General features: G+C 35.0%; 1 protein-coding gene across 7 annotated transcripts in view; it reads left to right on the top strand.

Moving 5' to 3' along the window:
- The window catches only part of LOC108024900 (ankyrin-3), a 35,661-nt gene extending 15,510 nt beyond the window's left edge, over positions 1-20,151 (top strand). For 6 of the 7 annotated variants that reach the window (XM_050886872.1, XM_050886869.1, XM_050886871.1 and 3 more), the window contains 9 exons: positions 2,679-3,792; positions 5,490-5,593; positions 5,658-6,599; positions 10,509-10,839; positions 17,533-17,626; positions 17,684-17,908; positions 17,967-19,675; positions 19,746-19,820; positions 19,877-20,151. In XM_050886872.1, the coding sequence (XP_050742829.1) occupies positions 2,679-3,792; positions 5,490-5,593; positions 5,658-6,599; positions 10,509-10,839; positions 17,533-17,626; positions 17,684-17,908; positions 17,967-19,674 (4,518 nt within the window). In that variant the 3' untranslated portion in view covers position 19,675; positions 19,746-19,820; positions 19,877-20,151. Of the gene's footprint in view, positions 1-598; positions 713-2,678; positions 3,793-5,489; positions 5,594-5,657; positions 6,600-10,508; positions 10,840-17,532; positions 17,627-17,683; positions 17,909-17,966; positions 19,676-19,745; positions 19,821-19,876 lie in introns of those variants that run through there. The other variant, XM_050886873.1, reaches the window with a different exon arrangement.
- Positions 20,152-21,637: the final 1,486 nt, after the last annotated feature.

The following is a 21,637-nucleotide window of genomic DNA, read 5'->3' as shown; positions in this document are numbered from 1 at the left end:
AGGAATATAACTAACTGTGCTTGTATTAATTTAAAAAAATATATATGTGTCCGATTTTTTAATAATTATATTCGAAAGTCTGAAGTATTAAAAGAATAAGATTACCAAAAGTAGAAGTAAAATGTATTTGTTGGACTATTTACAGGGGAGCTATAGGATATAGTCGTCCCTCTTTTTATACCTGTTACTCGAAGACAAAAGGGTATTCTAGATTCGTCTTGCCGCCCTCTCTAAAAAACTTTAGCGGCTACAGTTTTTATGCTAGAAAGACATTTTAACCTAAAATGTATTTGTCTCATCAATAACAATTGATACCGCCCACTAACGGCCAAAACGCTTAAATCTGTCTGCCGCCCACATAGCATATACTGAAATAGCGGGTAGGTGGCGCTTTACTTTTGCTCCATGAAGCTGAGTAACGGGTATCTGATAGTTGAGACACTCAACTATAGCGTTCTTCCTTGTGTTTTTAATTTCATTTGAAACTCTGAAATATTAAAACAATGTTATTTCCAAGAGTATAAGTTAATATGTCAACACTAAAGATATACGTTTTTTACTTTACATTACAGATCAGTCTTACCCATATGACATGCCTACATCAAACTTTATTTTCTGTCCTGTTATAAGTGAAAGCTCACTTCTTTTAGATTTGCGAAGGGTCAAACAAGTCTACTCTCCTGGTCCTGACGGAGTATGGATGTGTGCTCAAGTATTGCGCTGAGACTTTGTGTAGACCATTGCACAAACTTTTTTCTTTTTCATTTGTGTTAAATGTTTTTAGAAAATCGTCAGACTTATGTGGTTTACACTGATTTCAGTAAGGTGTTTGATTCTGTAAACCGTCCGATTTTAGTTCGGAAATGGGACCTTTTAGGGTTTCCTTATGATTTTCTTAGGCGGATCTTAAGTTATTTGAATGGCAAGACTCAAGGGGTCATTTTTAAAAACAATTTATCATCCCTAATCCGAGTTAAGTCCGGTGTACATCAAGGAAGTCATCTTGGTCCGCTCCTGCTTACATTATTTATAAATTGCCTTCCTCTAGTCCTAATGAAATCACGTGTACTTATGTACGCAGATGACGTTAAGTTGTGCCTGCAATTTAATGATCCCGCACAAAGTTTAGCTTTACAATCCGATCTCAATGCATTTCAAAGATGGCGCATGAATAATGAATTAAATTTAAATGGTTTTAAGTGTAAACTAACGAGCTTTTATTGTGTGAGCCCTCACTATTTAACTTATACTTTGAGTGACCTTGGAGTCTGTTTGGATCCTAAACTTAAATTTTCTGATTACATTACTACCACGGTAAATAAAGCCAGGGGTGTGCTTGCATCTATCAAAAGGTGGTCGAAGGAATTCGATTATCCCTATGTCACAAAGACCTTGTTTATTTCATTATTCCGACCAATTCTTGAGTAGTTTTGTGCTTTACCAAGTGGAGCCGCTGTTTTGTAGCCCTCAACAAGTCTCGCTAACAGCGGCGTTGCAGGAAACCTCAACGCAAACCTCCTCGCCTTAACCAGATGTTACCGTACATCGCGTTCCACAGCGCCGATGACCATATTGGCTGTTTATTAGCTTTATAAAAAGTAGACTATTGTTTGCACAATTATAAATAAAAAACAAGAAAGCAAACAAAATAAAAAGTATATAAACTAACACATAAGGGTGATTTGTTTAAAAAATAATATTCATGAAAAGTTTCCAAGTGATTAATGGCAAATTTTCTTAGTGGTGAGTGCATATCGTTTTGCAACGAACGTATACGCCTGATTTGGCACCGTGTGACTTTTAGCTATGCCGAAAAGTCAGGAGACCACTCCGTGGATTGCGTTTTGAGTTGATTGGGGAAATAGGAGGAGGGGCGCCAAAGACGGGCTGCCACGCCGTGTATTCGAATATTTTTTAGCCTTTCTATAGCTATTAAACCATTTTTAAGAAATAAAAAGCAAATTATACTGTCGAACATAAAATACTAGCTTTTCAACGAGAAATATACCAGCAGCAAAGGGACAATAAACAAGACTTCACATTTTATTTGGTTTTAACTTTTTAGAGTATGGTCCGATTTCAACAATTTTGTTTAGTGTATATGGCTAGCCGCAAGAGAGGTTGCAGCATTATATGCGACTGTGCGTTTAGAGTAGTCGTGACAGCCTCAAGAATTTACATGCCAAATCTAAGCTTTCTAGCTTTTTATAGTTTTTGAGATTTTAGCGTTCATACGGACGGACAGACAAAGGGAATGACGGTCGTGGTTATATCAATTTTCACTTATGAGTAACGGTTATATTCACTGAAAGTCTTCAAAGTCCTAGGTTATTTTTCTTTTTTCGCCTCAGAACAAAATACTGTTAAAAAAACCTATAAAAAAATTTCCGCAGAAAAATCAAAATATTTTAAGCTTTGAATCCTGTGTTTGCGCTTTCAAATTGTTAGCGATCTTTACAAAGTTCTAACATTTGAAGGATACACTTATATTTTGAACTTCTTTCTCAAAAATACTAATTTTTTTTTTAAATTTATTATGTTATTTTGCTTATGTTACTAAAACTCATAAAAAATAGGTTAGTAAATAACTTCATTAATAAGATTAATAGATTAGGAATATAAAGAAAATATGTTTGCTTGGTAAAATTATAAATTTCTGAAAACTTGTGTCATTTTAGAACGGTTTAAATGCACTTCATTTGGCTGCTAAGGATGGATTTGTGGATATATGCTGTGAGTTGCTAAGGAGAGGCATAGCGGTTGATAATGCTACAAAAAAGGGAAACACAGCGTTGCACATTGCATCTTTGGCAGGCCAGCAAGAGGTTATCAATCAGCTTATTAAGGCCAATGCCAATGTGAACGTTCAGTCCCTTAATGGATTCACACCTCTTTATATGGCAGCCCAAGAAAACCACGATAACTGTTGTCGAATATTATTGGCAAATGGAGCGAACCCAACATTATCTACAGAAGATGGTTTTACACCACTTGCGGTAGCTATGCAGCAGGGTCACGAAAAAATAGTAGCTGTCTTGCTTGAAACTGATGTTCGCGGTAAGGTTCGCCTCCCAGCACTTCACATCGCTGCAAAAAAGAACGATGTAAACGCAGCCAAACTTTTACTCCAACACGATCAAAATGCCGACATTGTTTCCAAATCTGGTTTTACACCGTTGCATATAGCAGCGCATTATGGAAATGTTGAAATCGCCACTTTACTTTTAAATAACGATGCAGATGTTAACTATGTTGCCAAGCATAATATATCTCCTCTACACGTGGCATGTAAATGGGGAAAACTATCAGTGTGTAGTTTGTTATTATCTCGAGGAGCAAAGATAGATGCCGCGACTCGTGATGGCCTGACTCCACTCCACTGTGCCTCACGTTCTGGTCATGTTGAGGTCATTGAGCACTTGTTGCGTCAAAACGCTCCCATACTAACAAAGACTAAAAATGGCCTGTCCGCGTTGCATATGTCTGCTCAAGGAGAGCACGATGAGGCAGCGCGATTATTATTGAATAACAAGGCTCCTGTAGACGAAGTTACCATCGATTATTTGACCGCACTTCATGTGGCTGCTCACTGCGGTCATGTTAAAGTAGCTAAACTGTTGCTCGATTACAATGCAAATCCGAATGCCCGAGCACTTAATGGTTTCACCCCGCTTCATATCGCTTGCAAAAAAAATCGCATTAAGGTAGTTGAACTACTTATTAAATACGGAGCTAACATTGGTGCAACCACAGAATCTGGACTGACACCCTTACATGTAGCTAGTTTTATGGGTAAGTATATTTAAAGACAAAATTGTAACTTTTTCAAATTTACGAACCGCTTTCACCAATTTACAGATAGAAATTTTGTTGTATTTTTTTTAAATTTTTATTTTGTATTGAAGTTACAACACCAGAGCTCCTAAATAGTGCACCCAATGAGGTCCATTTTTGAATTAGGACCCTTGAATGGAAAATATAATCGATAAGACAATCTTAAAACGTATTTATATTTTTCACTTTAATTCCTGTTCAGTTCTAAGTAGTACAAAATGCGAATTCTTCAGAACTTGAAAGGAATTTTCGTTTTCAAACTTTGTAATTCCAGATAATAAACATGGTTCACCTTACTGAAGCCAAGGTGATTTGACACAAAAGAAATTTTTTTTAACTGAGACTACTGCGATTTATAATTTTTCCTGTTTTAAGCTGAGACTGACAGGCTAGCTCTGGTTGTAATAAAAAATGCAAGGTTCAAACAAAGTATTTTTCAGCATATAAAAATGTAACAATTTTATAAAAAAAAACAAGAATGGAAGTTAAGTTCGGCAAGCCGAGGTTTGTATACCTTTGCAGTTATAAAAAATAATCAATTTTAGTAACTTTAGATTCTTGCTGACTTCAGTAATATTAAAAAAAAAATGTTTCATTCCTTTTTTTAGACACTTTTTTTGACATCTATCTGTTAGTGCAGTCCGATTTTTATTAAATTGAATTTGAAATTCTTAAAAATATAAAAAGTTATATTCCCAATATTATAAGATAATATGTCCAAAAGCGTGAGATTTTGATAAAATAGTGCGATTTTGATAAAATTTGATTCGAAATTCAGAACCAAATAAAAAATGTTATTTCCAAGCTTAAAAGGTTATATGTTAAAAAACACCAAAAATATAATTTTTATTTCATGTTTTCCGACTATTTAATTCGAAATTTAAAACCAACCAGGTTATATATTAAAAAACACCGAAGATATATTTTTTCCATAATATTTTACCACTACATGATATAATAGTCAGATTTTGATCAAATTTAATTCAAAATTCAGAACTAATTTAAAAATGTTAGAAAGGTATATGTTAAAAAAACACCAAAGATAAAAAATAAAAATAAATAAATAAATAATAAATAAATAAAAATTTTTTCCCCGATAGTTGTCCGATACGGCTGGTTCCGACTTATATACTACCTGCAATAGAAAGAAGACTTTTGGGAGAGTTTCACCCCGATAGCTTTAAAACTGAGAAACGGACGGACATGGCGAGATCAACTCGTCCAGTGACGCTAATCAAGAATATATATACTTTTTGGGGTCGGAAACGTTGCAAACTTCTGAATTAAATCGTTATATTCTCTGCAAGGGTATAACAATAACGTAACCTTATAAAATACGTTTTGTTGTTTTCCCTCGCTCCTATTAGCGCTAACGGCTATCTAATGGTATCGATGGACTCGAATAGCTCCTTCTGTTGATTATCGTTTATCATATGGGAGATATATAATACTGTAGCCTGACCCGGTTTGTTTATATTTTAATTTTACAACTGAGATACTATTACGGATATGTCCAGATAGACTAGAGACGGTAACGACTCCTTTATTAAATCTGCATATAAGTATACTCATTAAATTTGATGTAAAAAGCTCAAAATATATTTAAATAACTTTAAATAAGTATACTTAAAAGAAAAACAATTAAAACTTTATAGGATGTATGAATATTGTAGTATACTTACTACAACAAGAGGCTGGACCAGATATACCAACAATAAGAGGAGAAACACCACTTCATTTGGCCACTCGTGCTAATCAGGTATATTCTGATGGAACCCAATATTCTTTTTACTTTTCTATGTAATTGTCTTTATTTATTTTAGACGGATATAATTCGAATTTTGCTCCGCAGCGCAAGAGTGGATGCTATTGCCCGTGAAGGCCAAACGCCATTACATGTAGCTTCTCGATTAGGAAATATTAATATAATTATGTTGTTACTACAGCATGGTGCGGAAATTAATGCTAAAACTAACGACATGTATTCGGCCTTGCACATTGCTGCAAAAGAAGGGCAAGAAGAGGTAGTTCAAGTGTTATTGGATAACGGTGCTCAACTAGACGCTATAACCAAAAAGGGGTTTACTCCATTGCATTTAGCTAGCAAATACGGAAAGGCGAAAATAGTCACATTACTAATAGAAAGAGGATGCGCGGTTAATTTTCAGGGAAAAAATGATGTGACCTCATTGCACGTTGCAACGCACTATGACCATCATGATGTGGTAGAGATACTATTAAAAAACGGCGCTTTACCAAATCTGTGTGCGCGAAACGGTCAAAGTGCTCTTCACATCGCTGCGAAGCAAAATAATCTGGAAATTGCACTGCAGTTACTGCAACATGGTGCAGACGTTGTGGTTATAAGCAAAAGCGGCTTTTCTCCCTTACATTTGGCGGCCCAAGAAGGACACGTTGATATGGTAGAACTACTCCTAGAATATGGCGCTACAAGTACCGCTGCCAAAAGCGGCCTGACACCATTACATTTGGCTGCACAGGGGGGCCATGTTCATGTATGCCGCATTTTGCTGGAACATGGCGCTAAGATATCAGAGCGAACTAAAAATGGTTATTCCCCACTTCACATTGCTGCGCATAACGGTCACCTTGATCTTGTGAAATTTTTGCTTGAGAACGATGCTGACATTGAAATGTCAACCAATGTCGGCTACACACCACTTCATCAAGCTGCTCAACAAGGCCACATTATGATTATTAATCTCCTTTTACGCAACAAAGCGAATCCAAATGCTTTAACAAATGTGAGTATTTTATTAAATTAGTCTTAAGTGACTTCCCCCTAATGTTTCAAAATTCACGTTTAACCCATAAATCACTTTGTAAATCACTAGTGAATGTATCCCATTTTTATTAGATGTCCTATTTTATACTCGTTACAAAAAATCACCACATTTTCAGTAGTTATTTCACGCATGCCTGATATGCTTTTGTCGTAAGTGTAAAATGTAAATTAAATATAACCTAAAAAGGTACAAAATAATTGCCTCGCCGTGTCAGCTGTGTCATAGGCTTATTTAGGTATAACATTTCAAAACAAGAAGGGAAATTAACTTAGACAAGCCTAAATTTGAATATCCTTGCAGTTATAAGAAATAATTAATGTTAGTAACACTATGTTTAATTTTTAAGAACTGTAGCTGGATTCAGTGATATTAAAATCACTTTTTTTTAATGATAAATTCTTTATTTTTGCTGACCGTTTTTATACCCTTGCAGAGTGTATAATTATTTCAGTTAGAAGTTTGCAACGCAGTGAAGGAGACGTTTCCGACCTCATAAAGTATATATATTCTTGATCAGCATTACAAGACGAGTCAATCTAGCCATGTCCGTCTGTCCGTTCGTTTCTACGCAAACTAGTCTCTCAGTTTTAAACTTTCCCAAAAGTCTTCTTTCTATTGCAGGTAGTATATAAGTCGGAACCAGGGAAAAAATTTTAAAAAAAATTATATCTTTCGTGTTTTTTAACATAAGCTTGGATATAACATTTTTAAATTAGTTCTGAATTTCGAATTAAATTTTATAAAAATCGGACGACTATATCATAAAGCTCCCATAGGAACTATCGGAAAATTAGTGGTAAAATAATATTGAATAATTATATCTTTGTTTTTTAACTTACAACCTTCTACGATTGGAAATAACATTTTTTATTTGGTTTTGAATTTTAAATTAAATTTTATCAAAATCGGACGACTATATCATAAAGCTGCCATAGGAACGACCGGAAAATTAGTAGGAAAACATGAAATAAAAATTATATCATTTCTGTTTTTTAACATATAACTTTATAAGCTTGAAAATAACATTTTTTAATTAGTTCTGAATTTCGAATTAAATTTTATTGAAATCGGACGACTATATATATTAAATAATGGTTATTGATAATAATTTTGTAATAAACAAATTCATTAAGATCGACGTACGCGGTAATGGAAAAAAATAAAGTTATTCTCTTTAATATATTTTTCCAGGTTCATAATGATTTTTAAATTTGTAATTTTTACAATAAAAATAATAAATGATCATTATTTTTATACCTGTTACTCGTTACTCTACGAGTAACGGGTATAAAAATAAGGATATACTAGAGTCTTCGTAAAGTCTTTAAGCAAGCGTTGCCGACCTCATAAGGTATATATATTCTTGATCAGGATCACTAGCCGAGTCGATCTAGCAATGTCCGTATGTCCGTCCGTCCGTATGAACGCTGAGATCTCAGAAACAATAAGAGCTAGGACAGTCAGTCTTGGCATGCAGATTCCTGGGCTTTCTACGTAGCGCTAGTTTGTTTCAGTGGGGTTCCACACACCCACTCAAACTCATACAATCAGCGAAAATCAGTAGCGCCTACAGTTTTTATGATAGAATGCGCCAAGCCCACTCCAATGCCCACAAACGGTGTAAACGCTTAAATGTGTCTGCCGCCCACATAACATCTACTGAAATAGCCGATAGGTGGCGCCCTAAAATATCGCTTTGCAGCTTATATATACTAGTCGGCAAAGGTACTTTGACAAAACAAAAGTTTAATATACACATAATTTTAACTTACTTCTTGTAAAACCTTGGCATCAATGGAAAGGTAATTGCATTTAATGCATTAAAGCCATATTTTTCTCTTTTCCATAAAAATTTTGTTTAACATTGTCACCTTCAAAAAATCATTAAAAATATGAGCAAAATGATTTATAAAAAAATTTTTTTGCAGTTACTATTATTTTTGTTTTAAGAAACTTTTTAAATCAACAATTTTAAGTTTTCAAGACGAGTAAAAAAGTTTAAAAAGTAGATTTTTACACAGATTCGTCCTTTTCAATAATTACTGAATGGGTTAAGAAAAGTTTTGTATTATTCAAACTGCATTTAAAATACCTTTCGTATAATGCCAAACTTTTCATGGAGTAAGTTCAAATTATGAGTATATTAAACTTTAGTTTATTAGTTTAGTTTAGTGTATCTCCATTTCTCTTTTGCTCCCTTAAGCTGACTAACGGGTATCTGAAAGTCGAGGCACTCGACTATAGCGGTTTTCCTTGTTTTATTGTTATATTGGCCTTCCGCATCCTTGCAGATGATTCTATTGCATGATACTTGCAGATGATACTATTTTGCTTAAAGCCAACCATGCTTGTACATTTACATCCCAAAAACTGTGGTTTAAAAATGACTTTAATTTTGATCAAATACAAATTAGAAAAATTTATTGCTGTTATGATTAGTTATTTAATAATCATTTTTTTTTTTTTTTTGCTCAGAAATAATTATTATTTTTTATTTTTATCACTGTGGGTGGCAGTTCACGTAGTGACGAAGCGCACCAGAAGGGTGTGCGAAGACAACTACTATATATGCAGGAAGAAATGAAAATCTACAGTAATCGTCCGATTGTTGCGAATGCATTAATCGAAAGGTATTGCAGATAATAACAAGAAAGGCAGTTAACTTCGGCAAGCCGAAGTTTGTATATCCTTGCAGTTATAAGAAATAATCAGGATTGTTGCTGACTTCAGTGATATTAAAAAAAATGTTCATTCTTTTTTAAGACATTTTTTTTACATCTATATGTAAGAGTGGTCCGATTTTTATTAAATTGAATTCGAAATTCATAAAAAATATATGAAATTATATTCCCAATATTATAAGATAATATGTCAAAAAGCCCAAAAGCTATAATTTGTTTCATATTATTCAAAACCAATTACAAATGTTATTTCCGAGAACAGGAGGTTATATGTGAAAAACACCAAAGCTATAATTTGTTTCATATTATTTTCCACCAATTTTCCGATCGCTAGGGTATAAAAAGATTGCATACCAAGACTTTGATTTAATCTGTTGGGGACGATGGGGATAAATACCCCCTTTATTCACCTAGTTGTCTTCTTACTTAAAATACGCGACACGGTTACTCCGTTCAAAAGTAATACGTAAAACAAGATTTTGTTTCCTAGTTTAAACTTTATTTTAGAGACCTGAAATTTTATATTATGTTAAACAGCTCAATATAAGAATCTTTACTTCTACCACTTTTGGAAAAACTAGCTAGTTTGGCGAGAAATCAGCTTTAAGTAGCTAAATATTGGTATTTTGAATTTTTTCCTAATCGCTTTTGCATTTGGCACGCTGCTATTCAATATACTTGTGTTTGTGTAAAAAATTAATTAAAGTGTATTTAGTTGGTCGTATAAAACATTTTTGTCACAAAAGTTATTATCAGAACTTTTATTTGGTCGTCACTTGGTTTTTACCTCGATCAGAAATGTTTTTGTTTAATTATAAACCTCAAAAATATTGATTATATATAAGTTATATGTTTTTTTGCTTATTTATGAGCCTAGTTTTATTCTTACTCAAAATACGCGTGGAATAACACCTCATATGTTAAAATCCAACGTTCCGCTCAAAAGTTATACCAAAAGCAAGATTTTTGGCTCTTTACAATAACGCTTTGCTGCTAATATATCTAAATTTTCCTTTTGCTTCCTTAAGCTGAGTAACGGGTTTTTGATAGTCGAGGCACTCGACTATAGCGTTCTTCCTTGTTTTTTAATTTTTTACGCTATACAACTCATTGGGCGACATACAATTTTCATACCCACATTAAGCCTTTGCTGTATGTTTTAATGAGTTATTAAATATTCTTTCAGAACGGTAATACAGCTCTACACATTGCAAGTAATTTAGGATATATAACGGTTATGGAAACCCTTAAAACTGTCACATCAACATCCATTGTTGATACCAATTCGGGTGTGATACAAGAGAAATGCAAAGTAATGTCTCCAGAGGTTATGCATGAAACTTTGCTTTCCGATTGCGAAGACGAAGTTGGCGATGATTTGTTGGACCAAAATCATTACAAATACATGGCAACTGATGATTTAAAAGCTACTTACATTCAGGAGCACCAAAACTTCGATACTACTAATCCTGAACATGACCAGACTGATGTGTCCGCTTCCCCGATCGTCGAAAAAGGTAATCTTAAAAAAAAAGTTCACTTCCGCAAAAAAATAAACAATTTTAGCTTAAATAAGTTGAGTACGTTAAAAGTACGATTTATTTTTGAAGACCAATCGTTTCAAGTTCAGAGATAAAAATAAGAAAGGAAGTTAATATTGGCAAGCCCAAGTTTGTATACCCTTGCCATGTGAAATTATTAAGTATTGTTGCTGACTTCAGTGATATTAAAATAAAATATATTTCATTCTTTTTTCAGACCATTTTTTGACATCTATATGTTAGAGTAGTCCAATTTTTATTATTAAATTGAATTCGAAATTCTTCAAAACTTAAAAAATTATATTCCCCATATTATAAGATAATATGTCAAAAAGCACCAAAGCTATAATTTGTTTCATATTATTTTTCCACCAATTTTTGCTATGACAACTATATGATATAGTCGTCCGATTTTGATAAAATTTAATTCAGAACAAAATAAAAAATGTTATTTCCAAGCGTAGAAGGTTATAAGTTAAAAAACACCGAAGATATAATTTTTTCATATTATTTTACCCCTAATTTTCCGTTTGTTCCTATGACAGCGATATAGTCTTCCGATTTCGATAAAATTTAATTTCAAAATTCAGAACTAATTAAAAAATGTTATTTCTAAGCTTAGAAGGTTATATGTTAAAAAACATTAAATATAATTTTTTTTAAATTTTTCTCCCGATAGTTCCTATGGAAGCTTTAAGATATAGTTGTCCGATCCGGCTGGTTCCGACTTTTATATGTACTACCTGCAATAGAAAAAGGACTTTTGGGAAAGTTTCAGCGCGATCAACAACTGAGGGACTAGTTTGCGTAGAAACGGACAGACAGAGGTACAGACGGACGGACATAACTAGATCGACTCGTCTAGTGATGCTGATCGAGAATATGTATACTTTATATCAAAGAATTTCTATAGGAATGATCCGAAAAATTACATATATTACATAATCTTTGAGATACATTTTTAAAGATCATGTTTTAATTTTCTTTTTCGTAACTCTAAATGTCAAAAATGTTATGGCTAACTAAAAAAAATTTGTATTGCCGGGCCTTCAGTTCCACTGACTTTAAACTCGGCTATTAGTTTTTATTTTGTTTTGTTACACACTATTTTCTCTCTTACTAAACGCTTAATACGAACAAAGCTTTTCGTTGCTGAGTTACTTAGTGAGCCTAAGAAAAAAGACAGATAAAAGAGGATTAAGTTTGCTGTATGTACAGGAATAAATGAAATTTTAGTGCAATCGTCCAAGGCTTAAAGAAAATTAATTGGTTTGGGAGAAAGAGAGACGAAAGTGTGAAAGTGAAAATATGGAATTTGATTTGTTAGGGCCGATGGTCATAAATAACCCCCGCTATTCCGCTACAAAACACCTCAACTGACAAAATCGTATGCTCCAATAAAAAGTAAAATGCAAAACAAGATTTTCGGGGTCCTCTCAAAATGAAAATTTTATTTTGTTTGTCACAAAATGTTATTTTAGAAGAGCTTAATATAAGAAATATTAGTTGTACCACTTTTGGAAAAAGTTGCTAGTTTTATCGAAAAAACAACTATAAAAAGCTACATTTTGTATACCCGTAATACCCCTACTCCGACGGCATGGATTCAACAATGCAAAACCCCCCACCTTCAGTTTTGATCCCTGGCGCAGCAACAACATGCAACGGTAAAACTTCTGCATCCGCACTAAATTTGTCTTTATTCCATATCAAGCGTAAGATTAGCCCGCAGAATACCGCAGTAGGTAACAACTCTGAAATAAACCGTGTCCAAATAGAAAATAAATTACTCGGGAGATCCAGCATCAATAGATGTGCGCTTCTAGCAGAAAACGAATCAGAACAGGCTCATTAGGGAGAAAATCTCGAATGCCTTGGTCAACAGACTTGTTGCGCTGACCGGGGACGGAAACTTTCATGTTGTTCCGGTCAGACCGGAATCTGAAGAACGACCCAATGCAATGCACAAATTGTTAGGGGTATGGACACACCATGGCTTACTGTTCAAGTTGCAAGATCCTCATTTGGTCAACTAAATACTCAGAAAGTCTTCTCATACGCCTATGCCCTTCGATCAGGGAAGGGAAACCCACTCCAGTCTAATCCAGAAAACGCTCATTTGATCCAAGTACAGTCACGCTCTGGAATCTATGATGGTCACCATGCAACAAAGTATGATGGAATTCATGTCATTCATGAAAACGACCATGCATGCTACTTGCAGCTAAGCAGTCCAAATAACAGATGGCAAATCCACGAATAACAATGTATAACGCCAATGGCGTTTCACGGCACAACCTTGAAGTAACACAGTTCCTGAATGATAATCATGTCGACATTATGCTACTGGTAGATAAGCACCTGACAAACAAATACAACTTCCAAATAAGAGGCTACATTTTCTACCGCACTTGCAATCATAAAACCGAACAACAAATTTGACTATGTCTCCCCTGGCAGCCCCACATACTGGCCAACAGACCCTAGGAACGTTCCAGACCTAATAGACTTTGCGGTGACAAAAACATTCCCCGCAATATAATAAGAGCCGAAGCGCTTTCGGACCTGTCGTCAGACCATTCGCCAGTGCTAATAACTCTTCTTCAAAGCACACGAACTATAGATCACCCCGACAGGCTGACTTCGCACACAACCAATTTTTTAAAATATTAAAAGTATGTAAGCTCACACATCAATTTAACCCCTCACTTAAACATCGATGCGGACATCGACTCTACCGATGCTCTTGAACAAGTATTTCTAAAGGCAGCCACTATATCAACAACCCAAGGCACGGGCTGCAATTGAACGGCTAGTCCTAGAAAAGAGGCGCCTGGCAAACTAACAGATCGCCGTCATCAAACCAAATCGAGCTGTAAAGCAAGAAACAGAAAATGCATAGCTACGGAACATTAAAAAACTTTCACCAACTAGTACAAAACATCCTTTGTGGAGGGCTCACCCAATTCTCAGCTCTCCAATTGAAACAGTCACTCCGATAAGAAGTTCATCTGGCAGCTGGGTCCGCACCGAAACTTTTGCTTCACATCTCAGAAACGTCTTCCAGCCCAACCATGCCACTGGTTCAATGTTCCTACCACAAATCAAATCTGAATCTGTTTCCCTGCCACCATTGTTTCAGCCAAAGGATATCGCGAAAGTCATTGGGGAACTGAAACCGAAATTGAACTTCCAAACAATGCCATTGAGGTTATTTGTAAAATCTTCAATGGGATCATAGCTCTCGGCTACTATCCGAAAAAATAAAAAAAAATCTATTATCATTATGATACCGAAGCCCGGAAAGGACCATACAATTCCGTCATCTTACATGTTACTATGTTATCCCTGCTCATCAGTTTGGCTTTCGTCAAAGCCATGGAACAATCGAACAAGTTAACAGAAAAAAATCAGAAGTACGCACAGCCTTTGAGCATCGGGAATACTGCAGTGCAATATTCCTTGATGTATCTCAAGCCTTCGTATGGCTAAATGGCCTCATGCACAAAATCAAAACACATTTGATTGATTACATTCACAAGCTTCTTGAGTCGTATCTATACAACAGAACCTTCGCATTAAGGTGCAACGCAACAACATCCGACGACTACATTATCATAGCTGGAGTCTCGCACGGATGCGCGCGTAGGCCCTAGCCTACTCTGTTCCTCCCATAAACAGCAGATATTCCCACGAACGAGCAGCTAACAACAACTACGTTCACTGACGACACCGCAATTTGAAGTCGCACGAGGTGCCCAGACCGAGTGATAAGACAGCTAGCAAACCACCTCCTCATTGTAGAGAGGTTGCTATCTGATTGGTGGATTAGAATAAATGAACAAAAATGGAAACGCAGCGTTTACTCTCAACAGGCACAAATGCCCCCAGGGGGAGGCACATGCCCTCAATAAATAATACGCAGATTCCCCATGTCAACGACGCAACGTATCTCGGTGTCCACCTTGACAGACGACTAACCTGGAGAAGACACATCGAACGCAAGAACACAGGCTCGATCGTCAATAAATTTTTAACTCGTTTTTTTTTTTATTGATTATGTATACGTTCACGTATAAAAATGTATGTCAATGAGTTTAAAATAAGATAAAGGTGTCAAATCAATAAATAATAAAGCGAAGGTTAGACGTAATTTTTTTTTGCTTTTTCTTAACTGTGTTCATGTGGGTGTGCGACCGTTTGGTGGTTTCTTTTCGATAAAAATGTTTTTTATATACAAGATGATTTATGGAATTAAACGGAAATTCTAAACTTTTTGTTAAGTATCATGAGGTCAATCATCATTATTTACGGTCACAGAGGCTTGAATACAAACAAAAAATTGTAAACAACTAATAAAATGTATATTGCACTTCGAAAAAGAATTAAAACGAATGCTGTAATAGCTACTATTGGTTCAGCATGAGAAAAGGCGTACATATTATTTTGAAATACCTTTCTAACGACGTATAGCACAAGCTTGTAGCTTCAGTACTTCAGAGACTACGGGTATACAAAATGCAGCTAATTATACGAGTATATGTTTTCTCGCTAAACCAGTTTTTTTTTTTGAGTATTAGAACTATTGTTTCTTATTTTAAGCTGTTTAACATCGTTTAGAATTTTCGGGACTCTTAAATAAGGATTTGTTACAAATTGATAAACTTAAAAACAAAATAAAATTTTCATATTGAAAGATTCCAAAAATCTTGTTTTGCATATTACTTTTCAACGGAGCATCCGATTTTGAAGATTCATTCGATGCGTATTTTAAGTGAGATTACATTTCTTTTTGTACTCGTATATATGTAGTCGCCTTCGCGCATTTTTTTGACATATTATCTTATAATTTTTATACCCTTGCAGAGGGTATAATGATTTCAGTCATAAGCAACGCAGTGAAGGAGACGTTTCCGACCCCATAAAGGATATATATTCTTGATCAGCGTCTCTAGACGAGTCGATCTAGCCATGACCGTCTGTCTGTCCGTTTCTACGCAAACTAGTCTCTCAGTTATAAAGCTATCGGGCTTAAACTTTCCCAAAAGTCTATTTCTATTGCAGGTAGTACATAAGTCGGAACCAGCCGTACCGGACAACTATAACTTATAGCTCTCATTGGAACTATCGGGAAAAATATAAAAAAAAAGTATATCTTCGGTGTTTTTTAACATATAACCTTCTAAGCTTGGAAATAACATTTTTTATTTAGTTGTGAATTTCGAATTAAATTGTATTTCTTAAAACTGCAAGGGTATATAAACTTCGTCTTGCCGAAGTTAACTTCCTTTCTTGTTTTATTTATAACAATTTCGAATTAAATTTAACAAGAAACGGACGACTCTAATTTTAGGCTGTCGATAAAAAGTTTAGAAAACTAATTAAATAATTAAAAAATTTTTTTTTATGTATCACTGAAGCTATTAGCAACAATGGAAAATTAAACATGGTATTACTAACGTTGACTATTTCTTATAACTGCAAGGGTATAAAAACGTGAGAATGCTGTAGTTAATTTCCTTTCTTGGTTTATGTTAAAATCGGATGACTGTATCATACATATAGCTTTTATAGGTACTATTTATTTATTTTTATGAATATTTTGCAAATATACGGTTTCTGTACACTGTACACTGCCTCAGCGGTTAACTTTTTTTTTGTCTATCCATAAGTTTTAGGGTGTACGCTCCTCATAAAAAACTTAATTACTATTTATTTGGTGCAAGTAGATGAATTATATAATTGTGTTAAATAACAAAAACATCTGATATTAAGCAAAAACACCTCTGCAGGAGGTAAAAAGCTAATGAAGATCGCACCTTTAGAAAACAAAAGTTTTGATAAATAAATACTTTCTCTTAATTTTCAAGCTTTTCAAGTTAAAGCATTTGGTCATTTGACAAAAAATTGACAGCCAATTTGTTGTATTTATTGTTTTTAGGGTGAATTTACGATTTTTTTATTCAATCGAAAAGAAAATAAACAATATTAATATAATACTTAACAGCATTTTCACCCAGATAAATGTAGTTCTCATATGAACTAATAAAATTCCCTCAACATTTTGTTTTGTATGTTCTGTTAAATTACAAACACTGTGTTCTAAACAACCCAAGAAGAATGCACTCAGACCTTAACATATTTAAGCAAGACCGAAGCGTAGCTAGGGACGAGTCAGTCAACATTCACAGGCGAAAGTCGTTTACAAAATATCGTGGCTATCAGTTGATTGATCAGTTGATCGGCCATGCATTTCCTGCAACTTTCAAACAACTTTTTTTTTTATTTAAATACTTCAACCCGATTATTTTACAAAAGGTATATAAGGGGTAAAGTTACAATACGAAACGTGAGTGATTCCTCCAAACCTCACAGCCAAAAGATAAAATTGTAATGAGTGATACCTTAAAAAAAATGTAAACATCGATGTTCTTGTTTTTCAAGTTTAAGGTATATATTTTTTAAGCTAGTTTACATAGTAAAGGGTATCTAATTTACAAGGCATTGGCCATACAGCGCTTCTACTTATTTTATTAATAGAATAGTTCATGGTAAAACGAAACATTCACATATGAATTAAATGTTTTTTTCTACCCTTTTCTAAGTTACTAAAAATATTATTATTAATAAGGTTTAAAAGGATTCTTTTTTATTAATTGTGATACATAGAAATACAACACAACGGCATCAAATTTATAAGAACATCTGAAATGGAACTAAAACCCGATAATGTCCCCATTGCCCGACCCCGGGTGCAACTAGGGTAAGCATCATATCTTAACTTGTTAAGGAAAATACCTTAGAAAATTTAGTTTTACAGGTTCCTCGTATCATTTTTAGTAGACGCACGTGGTGGATCAATGCGCGGATATCGGCACAGTGGCGTGAGAATAATCGTTCCCCCAAAGGCCTGTGCTGAACCCACAAGACTAACATGTCGTTATGTTAAACCGCATAGGGTAGTCAACCCTCCTCCTTTAATGGAGGGGGAAGCACTTGTGAGTCGTATATTGGAAATGTCACCTGTTGATGGAATTTTTTTAAGGTAAACGTGATGTTGTTCAATTACCTGTTCAATTATTAATTGATTTTTATTTATTTAGTCCGATCACTCTAGAAGTTCCTCATTTCGGCACCCTTAGAGAAAACGAGCGCGAAATTATTATACTGCGTTCCGACGACGGAGAAAGTTGGCGAGAGCATAACCTATACGAAAGTGAGGGAAATATAAACGATTTTTATAAAGGCGAACACGTTGGCGACTTTAATCAAATGGATGAATTACATACAGATCGTATCGTTCGAATAGTAACGCAAAACATACCGCACTTTTTTGCTGTTGTTTCACGTGTTCGTCAAGAAGTCCACGCTATCGGACCTGATGGTGGCACAGTTTTCTCTACAGCAGTACCGCAGGTTCAAGCTATATTTCCACCTCATGCCTTGACCAAGAAAATTCGAGTCGGCCTTCAGGCACAGCCGGTGGACTTGGTTGGATGTTCTAAGCTGCTTGGCCAAGGTGTTGCTGTCTCACCAATAGTCACTGTGGAACCACGCCGAAGAAAATTTCATAAGGCAATTACACTTAGTATTCCTGCTCCAAAAGCTTGTACCAAAAGTATGGTTAATGCATGCTACGGTAATGGAAATTCGAATTCGCCTACTCTTAGACTACTGTGTTCCATTACCGGTGGTCAAACGCGTGCAACTTGGGAGGATGTTACTGGATCAACTCCGCTTTCTTTTGTTAAAGATAGTATTACATTTACAACTACAGTTTCAGCCCGTTTTTGGCTGATGGATTGTCGCAATGTTGTAGACGCCGGACGAATGGCAAGCGAACTTTACAGTCATTTGACCAAAGTTCCTTTTCTTGTAAAGTTTGTTGTCTTCGCTAAACGTCTCTCTAAAATAGAAGCAAAATTTTCAGTGTTTTGTATGACAGATGATAAAGAGGACAAGACGCTTGAACAACAGGAATACTTTACAGAGGTTGCAAAAAGTAGGGATATTGAAGTATTGCAGGATCAAAATATATACCTAGAATTTGCTGGTAGTATCGTCCCTGTTTTAAAAACCGGTGAGCAACTTAGTACCAAATTCCAAGCATTTTGCGAAAATCGTCTCTCATTTATTGCTCATATTAAAGATCCAGAATTTCCACAAGGTCGTATCTGTTTTATGACCAATCCAAAGGCTGGGCCTGATGAATTGCCACAGAATCCTCTTTGTACTTTGAATGTGTCAGTAGATTTAAAAACTATGACAAAGCATCTGGAAAACATAAATGAGAGTGTGAGTTTGAGTGGTAACATGAACTATAATGATCTGCTAAGTTCAGAAAAAAGAACAGAAACAGCGCCGTCTGAGAAAGATATAAAAAAAATTGATTTTACCGGAGTTTATAAGAAATTCAGCGAAATGATTCAAAGTGCTGATATAACATTAATCGATGTGTGTAGCCAAATAGGTGGTGACTGGCCTGAGCTAGCTAAAGAATTGGGTGTTCCCGAGACCGATATCGAGCTTGTCAAAGCTGAGTACAATAGTGATGATTGCATGCAGCAGAGCATGGTAACATTGCAATTATGGCTTAAACAAGGGGGCATTTCCACAGGAAATGTATTAGCTGAAGCCCTTGGCAAAATTGGACGTACGGACATAGTGGAAAATTGTATACATAATGTAAGGTTTTTGACAGATAAGTTGGAACAAGAAATGGCAACGTCCGGAATAGAAAACTCTGTGGATTGTAGAGAGCCAACCACGACGACTTCAGAAGCAAAAACAGATAACTTTCAAAAGGAATAAGGTATGCTTTCTTATAAAAACTTAATTCGACTGGTACATCCATTTAATGAGGATATTTTTTGAATACATAGATAATTTCAGCACTGCAAAAAATACATTGTCGCTTGCATTAAACTAAATTTTAAGTTCAGGAAAAAAGTAGCCAGGTAATAAAAGGTAATATCGTACTGTAAATCGTATTAAAAAACTGTTTTACTTGCAGGAAAATATATTTCAACAAATGAATATTGAGTTTGTCCAAAACCGGTGGTAAACATCATTCAAAATACTTGCACTTATAATTAATTATTTTGCAGTTATTATTTATAACATGTGTTTTTTTTATATTTAAATTGACTTTAATCATTGCTCTTATTATTTGAAAAATATTTATATCTAATGGTCTGTATCTAAGTTTTTATATCTTGTTCGGTGTAAAAATTATATTACTAATCTGTTAAATTGTTAAACCAATAATAATATACATCTTTAAATCGTCTTATAGTTTTTAATCTTACGGGGAAATTGGGTAATATGGTCCAACATATAGTTGTTTCAAGCCATTAAAAGCTCATAACATAAAAAGAGTTGGAGGAAAACAGACAGTCCTGATAATCTGTGTGGTTCATCCTATTAAAAAATTTGTTTTTCTCAGGCCTTAATGGGAGAGTTCACTCTGACAGGGACTTGACTGACAACTTTATATTTTTTACTTCATAAAATTACCCCTTGAATACACAATGTCTACTTCGATGGCAGATTTTCAATTCTTGAAAGTGAAAAAACGTTGCTTCAATGGTGGTAAAGTTGATTTTAAAAATCAAGTCGAGTCTCAAAGAGGAAAGAATATGGTTAAGCTGGAAAGGTAAGCCCAATGCATGACGTTTAAAATTACTCTGCAATAATAGGGATATGGTTGACCACCCGATGCATATGCTTATGTATTCTACACAATTTATCACACTTATATATAAAAATAAAACAGTAAAGCGATTTGATATCTTGTGTTAAGGTTTTTTCAAGTTAAAAGCGAAGGAAAAGGAGTAAAACGGGGCAAGATAGCAGACTAGCGCAAGGTGTCAGCTTCTGCGTGGTGTTCAGACGACCGCCCGGTCGGTCAAGTTGAAAATAAGCGGTTGAAAGAGTGGTTGATCGATCCGTGGTATCAAGAGGTGTTGTTCTGGAGACCGAAGCGATTCCGAGATTATGGCTTGTATTCGCAACATCATACGGTGCGTTCTTTATTGTCCAAGTTCGCATAAGGGCCGAGTACCTTATACAATTATAGAATACTTATTAATCTAAAAGTAACACTTGAGTCTACACAAACGCGATTGAAAAAGTCCAAGGTGGGTACCAAATTCCCAATGAAATTGGCGTCATTGAAATGAAACATCAAGGGACAACCCCTGTAGTGCATCTGGAAGTTACGCTCTCGTTTTCCACGGACCTCTTTCTAGGTATCCTGAACATAATGGTACATTAGGAAGGCGTGCAGGATTTTCAAGTCGTCTAGAAGTGCCTTTCTATATATTATATGAGTAAAATTGCTGCGCAGAGTTTGCGTTGGATGATAAAGGAGCCGCTTTCACCCTAATAGACAGATTTCTTGCCTACCTAAAATAACATTGCGACAAAAAGGAATAATCCTTAATCCAACTCGAATCTTCCAATAAGTTTTTAATTTAGTGCTTTAAATGAGCATTTCAGCTTTGATCTGCATAGGTGGTCGTGGCACCCTACTAAAATAAACTTTTTTAAATCTGTTTCGTGCTCCCAAAATTGAAGCATTTATAGCTTTCGCGATTTCACTGCTGTTTTTTAGGCCAGTTAATAGTTATTGACGAGAGCAATACATTTTGTTCTTGCATTAAATCTGAAGAAGCCAACAAGTCAATTTTATCTGTCTCGTCGTTTTTTTCTCAGCGAGTATGTGTCTCTGAACGCAGTATGCTCGCCTTTGGATTGCCTCACCTCCGTATGT

This window comes from Drosophila biarmipes, chromosome 4 (genome assembly GCF_025231255.1).
Source record: "Drosophila biarmipes strain raj3 chromosome 4, RU_DBia_V1.1, whole genome shotgun sequence".
Taxonomy (NCBI): Eukaryota; Metazoa; Arthropoda; class Insecta; order Diptera; family Drosophilidae; genus Drosophila; species Drosophila biarmipes.
The sequence above is the reverse complement of the archived record's forward strand: the minus strand, read 5'-3'. Positions and strand labels throughout refer to the sequence as shown.